Below are 7,886 nucleotides of genomic sequence, written 5' to 3'. Positions count from 1 at the left end.
TCCCCACAAATTACCCAATGGGACTGAAAATCCCCGCAGTTTGGGGAATTCCCCACAGATTGGCAACGCTGTTTACTTTACTCTATGAATCATACGTATTTTATGTGTACGCATGTAAAGCATACCTATACTATAAGCATACGTACAAACGTTGTAGTATCACCGTAGTATCCAGTGTTTCCATGTACACGGTAATTACCGTAGATGCACCGTAATTCAGTCCTAATCTACGGTCAAGGTAATATAGCCATTACCTTGACCGTGTCACCGTAATACAAAAATCACGTTAAAAATTCATAATATAGTGCGTAATACGAGTACGAATCTCAGTCACCTTAGCATATTATTTCGTAATAACAACATTTCTCTTGCTCTCGGTTTAAGCATCAAATCTCAGCAATCTACTTTCGTCCTTATTCAAGCAATTAGGAAGGAGTGAAATGTAAAATTAATGAGATTTAACAAAATATTAATATGAATAAATCCGTTTATGAAAAAGATATTGCTATGCTAGGAGAGTCGGATTCAGAATAATATTAATAATTGATTAAAAAGCAAATTCGTGACTTTTTTCTTTTAAAAATGACACGGTAATTTACACGGTATTCTTTTAGCTAATCCACCGTAATTTAATCTAGAAACACCGTAATTTTAACCCTTCAACACGGTAATTCTCGATTTACATATGGAAACACTGGTAGTATCCCTATTAATCTGTGCATAGGTATACATATTAATCTATGCTGTGCATGTAAAGCGTAGCGCTAATTTTAGTACCATTGTGTTCAGTTGTGTTTATGTTGTTTTGTATAATGTTTGAGTTTGCGCACTGGACCATCAGTACCATACCATCAAATATCAATATTTCACTATACAAGACTCATGATCGCTACATTAAAATGCGCATGCGCTATATGTGCCCAGATAGTTACGAAAAAATCACTACACAAAATGCACCTACATCTAGCTTACTTGAGTGGGATATATTAATATCTAAAGTGCGTTTCCCACTGCTAGTTCTAATTATTATTTGACTATGTCTATAACTGTAAGCAGTTTCGAAAGATGTTGCCGACTTTGCGCAGAAGAACAGGAAGTTACAATAATGCTATTCAGTGAGGAGGCTGAAGCTATGCTTTTAAAAAAAAAGTTGAATAAATACTTATTGATAGAGGTAAACATGAACTAGTAAGAAAAGTGTATAATTATATTTTATTGTTCTATAACTTGTATTAAACTTTTTGTAGGTTGATGAAGATGACAAATTACCAAAAAATATTTGCATCAAATGCTGTTCTAAATTGCAAACAGTATGCGATTTTATTGATAAAGCGATTAAAGCACAAGAAATACTGCAACAACAAAGTCTTACTCTGGAAAAAAATAAGCCAAATAAAACTCTGAAGACAGTAATGAAGGAGGAGCCAGATAGCGATGATGATATTAAATTTGCAACTATGGAAATAAGCGTTGATCCGATGATGGTTCTGCAAAACTCGGAAGATGGTCTATCTCCAAACTTAGAGGAAAATAGTGAGATTGAGGAGCAAGATGTAACTCATCTACACAGTGTTGACGGGGAAGATGTAACTATAAAACTGATCAAAAGGGCAGATAAAACAGATGACCCAAACTTAAAGAATGAGGATGTAAAACCTTATTCATGCAAAACATGTGGTCGAGCTTTCCATACAGAGTTAGCTGTGAAAAATCATTGTTGGGTCCATAAACATGAAACAGAAACAAGACCATTTAAATGTGGTTTTTGTAGGGAGCAGTTTGATTTCAAACACGAATTGCTGGTGCATTTAAAGAAGCATAATACATCTGGAATGTGTCTGTTATGTGGAAGAAGGTTAGTAAATAGTAGTTGTTTTGTGAACTAACTGAATGCCCGGAGAAAAGCTTTTCTGGGGTGGATTTTCTTAAAATCTTTTCTTAGTGGTGTCTATGTTACTGAGAGGACCTACATGTTAAATTTCAACTTTTAAGACTCGACAGACTGTATTTTAGTGTCAATTAGTCATTCCTTTAATTAAAAAATTTAAATAATATTTTACAGTAGTTATAGGCTTGTTAAAAAGTCATTCAAAGACTTTATTTTATTATTCTGAGTTACCTTTTTATTTGGAAAAAAAAATATACTTTTAAATAATATTAGTTTTACATTTTTTAAACTTGTTGCTCCTAGCCTATTTCTTAATGTTGTAAGCTTAAAAATTGCTTATTCAATGTGGCATAAAGAGCAGCCGCCAAGTTTCTTGCTGGTTCCTCTCGGCAGGAACAGCATTCCGAACCAGTGGTAAATTATTCTTCAAACCCACTTGTACAAAGTATTTGAGTAAAAATGTATTCTATTCTAATCTAATCTAAGGCAGCTGATGTATGGCTGCAATTCTGCTGTAAAGGAGGGTTCAATCCAAATTTTCTTGAGATAGAAATTCGCATATTATGCATGTTGAACTGCTGGGGTTTTATACTATTTTACTTGTGATTTTTTTGATGTAAATTAGGGACTTGGATCCAAATGATTATAATTGGATTTTAAGAACTAATATTAATAAAAATAGTGTATGAACAGATAACTGGGTATTAAAACACTCAACATCAATAATTATTATTGGTCCACTACTGAGCAATGGGTTCCCTCTCAGAATTCAAAGGGCCAAGTTTGGATTGACCATCCACATAGCTTTGAGAAATTAATAATTATGGAGAACTCTCAGGCATGCAGGTTTCCTCATGATGTTTTCCTTCATTGTTAAAGCAAGTGATATTTTAGTTGTTTACCCATACTAATATTATAAATGCGAAAGTGTGTCTGTCTGTCTGTCTGCTAGCCTTTCACGGCCCATAAGTTCAACCGATTTTGACGAAATTTGGTACAGATAGGATAGCTTGCATCCCGGGGAAGGACATAGGCTACTTTTTATCCTGGAAAATTCCCATGGGACTTTAAAAACCTAAATCTACGCAAACGAAGTCGCGTGCATCATCTAGTAATCTACATAACTCTGAAAAGTTAGATCTGTATGCCCAGGACCCCTGAGCCCCGAATAGAAGGCCAGCTATTATTTTAAAACACTTTATTTGATACTATTAAAATCTTCGCCTGTGGGGCAGTGTGGCTTACCCCTGTTAAACAAAAGTTTCATAAAACTATTATTTTAGGTTGAAGCTTTAAGTATTATCTTGTATAGCTTTATAAGTACAGTACGCGTCCGAAAGTTATGTACATCGACCTTTAGAAGGAGAGACCGACAAAACGTCATATAGGTATAAGTGACAGAGACAACACTGTACAAAGCCAAAATGTCATTCTAAAGGCGATGTACATTACTCTCGGCCGCGTACTATACATTCTTGTACTTTGTAGGTTTAGAACACTGTCAAATTTAGCAGCACATATGGAAGCACATAACTCGACCACTGGAAAATCATACACATGCAAAGTGTGTGGACGCTCCTACAACACTAGTAGCAATTTGAAGACTCACAGTGTAACTCATAGTAACGAAAGGCCTTACAAATGTCAATATTGCAAGAAATGCTTTAAGCGAAACCAAGATTTAAAGGTAACTAGCTAATCTTACTTGGCTTCACTCGTGTGGATTCGAACCGCTAAGATTTGGAACACCCTTCCAGCAATAGTTTTCCCCTCCAATTATAATATACCTAGTACCTTCAAGTCAAGAGTGAATAGGCATCTTCTAGGCAAGTGTGTTCCATTTTAGGCTGCATCATCACTTACAACCAGGTCTGATTGCAGCCAAGCGCTAGTCTAAATTTAAAAAAAAAAACTTGTGCTAATTAAAGTGTTCTGGCATTACAGTTCCACATTAACCAGCATACTGGAGAGAAACCATACAAATGTCCGTTCTGCGACAAACGATTTGCAAGTTCTGGCAATTGCTACTCACACAAAAGTCGCATGCATCCAGGAAGACGTGCTGATGGAAAAAATAGAAAGCTAATTGCCCTCACGAGGGAAAGCCAGTCTATGCAATTTCGCCCTATCGCACCTAAACCTGTCTATCCAGCTGTGAAAGCACCCTCCAAATACCAGTGCACGTTGTGTGAGCACAGCTTCTTGAAACGGGATAATTTTACTGTAAGTTAAAAAGTAAATACTCAGTTATTGCTAATACTAACAAGCCGTAATTAAAATAAAAAACCGGCCAAGTGCGAGTCAGGCTCGCGCAATGAGGGTTCCGTACTACAGTCGTATTTTTTCGACATTTTGCAAGATAAACTACAAATTAAAATGTGAAATGCTAATTATTAATATTTTAAATAAAGTATTTTATATATTTTTTCAGTATCACATGTACCAACACACGGGTGAGAAACCATTTCATTGTTCATTCTGCAGTGAAAAATTTGTAACCAGACGAGGTCTTTTGATTCACCATGACAAAACCCACCCAGGGAAGGATCGTCCACTTGCTTTGATATCTCGGAATGCATTACTCAAGTAGCATTGTGGAGAAATCTTAAGATCTAAATTTTAATATAAAAAACTAACTTTTACAAAATATGAAAGCTCTGCTTTTTGCTATAATTATAGTAATTTAGTTACATAATGAGTACACGATTTCTTAACTAAAATGACACGTCTAAATCTATTGCTATCCCTTTCATAATGTTGCTTGCGGAAAAGGATAGCACTAGATTTAGACCTGTTAATTTAGTTTAGTTTAGAAATTGTGTACAAGAGAATCGGCCCCATTTTCTACCAATGATTCTGTATACTAAGTGGGGTTATTTGCAATAAGGTCAATAATATAATGTGGCCATAGTTAATTTTTTTAGTTTTTTTTTTTTTAATATTACAATAAAACTTAAAGCTAGCCTTATCTAATTACTATATAAATCATGACCGTGTGGAATGGTGCCAAGAATACTGGCTGCATTTCCGCGCTGGACAGCCAGGCTGATCCGTTGCGCAAAAAATGAGCCAGCCCTTCTGTCACCAGATGACATAGTTAATTATTATTTGTTGTTTTTTATTGTATCTATTTTTTCTGTGATATAAAAGCAGAGCAAGAAATAAGCAAAATGCGAATAGAGATTATGTACCTAATTTCTTTGCTAATCCATACTAATATTATAAATGCGAAAGTGTGTCTGTCTGCTAGCTTTTCACGGCCCATCTGTTTAAATTTTGACGAAATTTCATACAGAGATAGCTTGCATCCCGGGGAAGGACATAGGCTACTTTTTATCCCGGAAAATAAAGAGTTCTCACGGGAATTTTAAAAATCGAAACTCACGCGGACGAAGTCGCGGGCATCACCTAGTTTTTTAATAAAGATACTAGATAACTTATTGGTATGTATTGTTTTTTAAGCTTGTTCATTAATAAACCAGATTGTTTACAGCTACAATAATGGTATAAAGTATTTTTATTTTTTTGGCCTTTTAGTATAAAATACAGTAGACTCAGGTTACATGTTACCCAATAATAATAATAATTGATATACCTACCTACTCAGTAGCGAGTATTTGTAGGATAGGTATACCATTTTATTTATTATTCAAGAATCAAATAGGCAGTACTGTAACGTTGTCTCATAAGAAATTAAGAAAAGATAAACTGCCGTCACCAGTGCAAAGTGCAGCTAATACTAATTCAATATTACAAAGTACTCTGTGTACTAATTATAATACGGTAATTTTGATTTAGCTCCACTCCAATGCTCTCTAGGGGCCTAGGCCCTAATATTATGAAAACGACAATGCGACTGTTTCGTTTCCAGTTACGGGCACCAAAATCCAAATGACCAAACCACTGAAAACATTATTGGTTAACCAACTTTATCCCCTATAGTCAATGTACTCCACTGTGTTTATAGCACTGTGGCACCGGGCCATAATGTAAAAAGTAGGTACTCTGTGCACCGGGCACGGTAATCATTCATCCAAATAAATTATCTAGGTACCGTAAAACGGGGTGAATAGGTACGAAATCTAACTTCGCATTGAAATTTACGGATGTTTTGGTACAAATTATGATGCTTTAACTGTTTGTAAGCATCTCCGGTTGTAAGAATTCTAAGGAAACATCCAAAAAATATAAAATAATGATAAATTACTGGTATATTTTAATCAAAATATATGCTGTCCCTATTTATACTTGATCCGGGGTGTAACGGAATGGCAAAGGGGTGAATAGGGAAAAAAGGTTAGGGTTGTCAAACACAAGTTCGTCTATCCTCTAATATTACAAAACTAGCTTATGCTCGCGACTTCGTGCGACACAAATTTCAAACCCCTATTTCAACCCCTTAGGGGTTGAGTTTTCAAAAATCCTTTCTTAGCGGATGCCTATGTCTTAATAGTTATCTTCATACCAAATTTCAGCCCGATCTGTCCAGTAGTTTGAGCTGTACGTTGATAGATCAGTCAGTCAGTCACCTTTTCCTTTTATATATTTAGATTAGGAAAGTGAAGACTTGTTTGTTTGTAATCGATAAACTCTGAAATTACTGGACTGATTTTGAGAATTCTTTCACCATATTCTATAGCTATTTTATTCAGAAGTAACATAGGCTATATGTTATTATACATGGCATAGTAGGTATCAAATCTTTAAAAAAAAGCAACCGCCGAGTTTCTTGCTGGTTGCTGGCATTCCGAATCAGTGGTTTGACGATTCAAAAATAAATAAATAAAAATATTTTTTATTTAATTAAACTGTTACAAGTAGTGTAGTACTACCTATACTTGTAAAAGTTTAATTGAATAAAAAATATTTTTATTTATTTATTTATTTATCAATATTAAACAGTAAAATGCCATTTAACTAAATTTTACTAGTCGACTACACAAGAAAGAAAAATTTTTTTGAACAATTTAATTAAATATTTAAAGTGACAGCCCTGTCCCTATATAAACCTTACTGTTCCTATTTAACCTTGATTCGTTCCAATTCAGTAAGTATAGCGTTCCTATCCACCCCTTTCCCGTACCTATAATCCCCATGGCAAAGCCAAAACCACTTGGTTTCCAATTTTTTCTTTTTTACAGAAAAATATGTAACATTTAGACAAATCTGCTTTTGTGACGCCTCTTAGATAAATGTTTAATGATTTCTAATAGTTTTTGTACTGTTTTATTCTCGTACTGCGTCAAAGTAAACAAAGTTTTGAGACCTACGGCTTAGCGTGTTTTGAACAACGTTTTTGCAATTACGCTTTCGTTATTTTAATGCCAATTTGTCTCTGGTTCAGTATTGCCAAATAAAAGATTAAATATTCTACTATAGGGAAAAACAATGCTACCAAAATTCTAAGCTGATTTGGGTATTATTTTTACGTTCAAATCTCATTCCCAGTTTTGTCCCTATTCACACCCCGGTTCCTATTCACCCCGTTTTACGGTACTATATTACAGGGCTCTACAGCATCAGTAAGGCTAGAACCCAGAGCCGTAAAATCAGTTAGAAAAAAACAGCATCAGTCGTAGATAGAATAATAGGTAGATTTAAGTACTGTGTAACCGCGTATGAGATAACGATTGCACGGCGTAACGATGAATAACACGACAATTATTACCAACTGTTTCGTAGTCAATATTTGTATTAACCGATCAACAATATTTGTATTAAACGTTTTTTAACCGACTTCAAAAAAGGAGGAGGTTCTCAATTCGTTGGAATCTTTTTTTTTATGTGAAAAGAAGTAAATAACTCATGAGAAATACGAAATACAATTACGCCTCGAATTCTCAAAGTTTTTTTGCAACTTCTTGTATGTATTCTTGAAAAAAACCAGTTATACGATAAGGAACAAAAATAGGTTAGCTGCGTCTCTGTTTATTACATTAGTAACTTTATCTGTGCTCTCTTTTTAGTGGGAATGAGAAAGCATACGTTCGTGCATCTA

At 34.7% G+C, this 7,886-nt stretch overlaps 1 protein-coding gene across 1 annotated transcript; it reads left to right on the top strand.

The window, feature by feature from the left end:
• Window positions 1-738: 738 nt before the first annotated feature.
• LOC117994005 (zinc finger protein 25-like) lies at window positions 739-5,415 on the top strand. Its single transcript, XM_034981888.2, has 5 exons — window positions 739-1,174; window positions 1,248-1,855; window positions 3,377-3,575; window positions 3,833-4,111; window positions 4,320-5,415. Exons 1-5 carry the CDS (start codon window positions 1,037-1,039, stop codon window positions 4,476-4,478), a joined length of 1,383 nt encoding a protein of 460 aa, XP_034837779.1. The 5' UTR covers window positions 739-1,036; the 3' UTR covers window positions 4,479-5,415.
• Window positions 5,416-7,886: the final 2,471 nt, after the last annotated feature.

Source organism: Maniola hyperantus, chromosome 2 (genome assembly GCF_902806685.2).
Source record: "Maniola hyperantus chromosome 2, iAphHyp1.2, whole genome shotgun sequence".
NCBI classification, from domain to species: Eukaryota; Metazoa; Arthropoda; class Insecta; order Lepidoptera; family Nymphalidae; genus Maniola; species Maniola hyperantus.
Note: the sequence above shows the minus strand (reverse complement) of the source record. Positions and strands in the feature narration are given on the sequence as shown.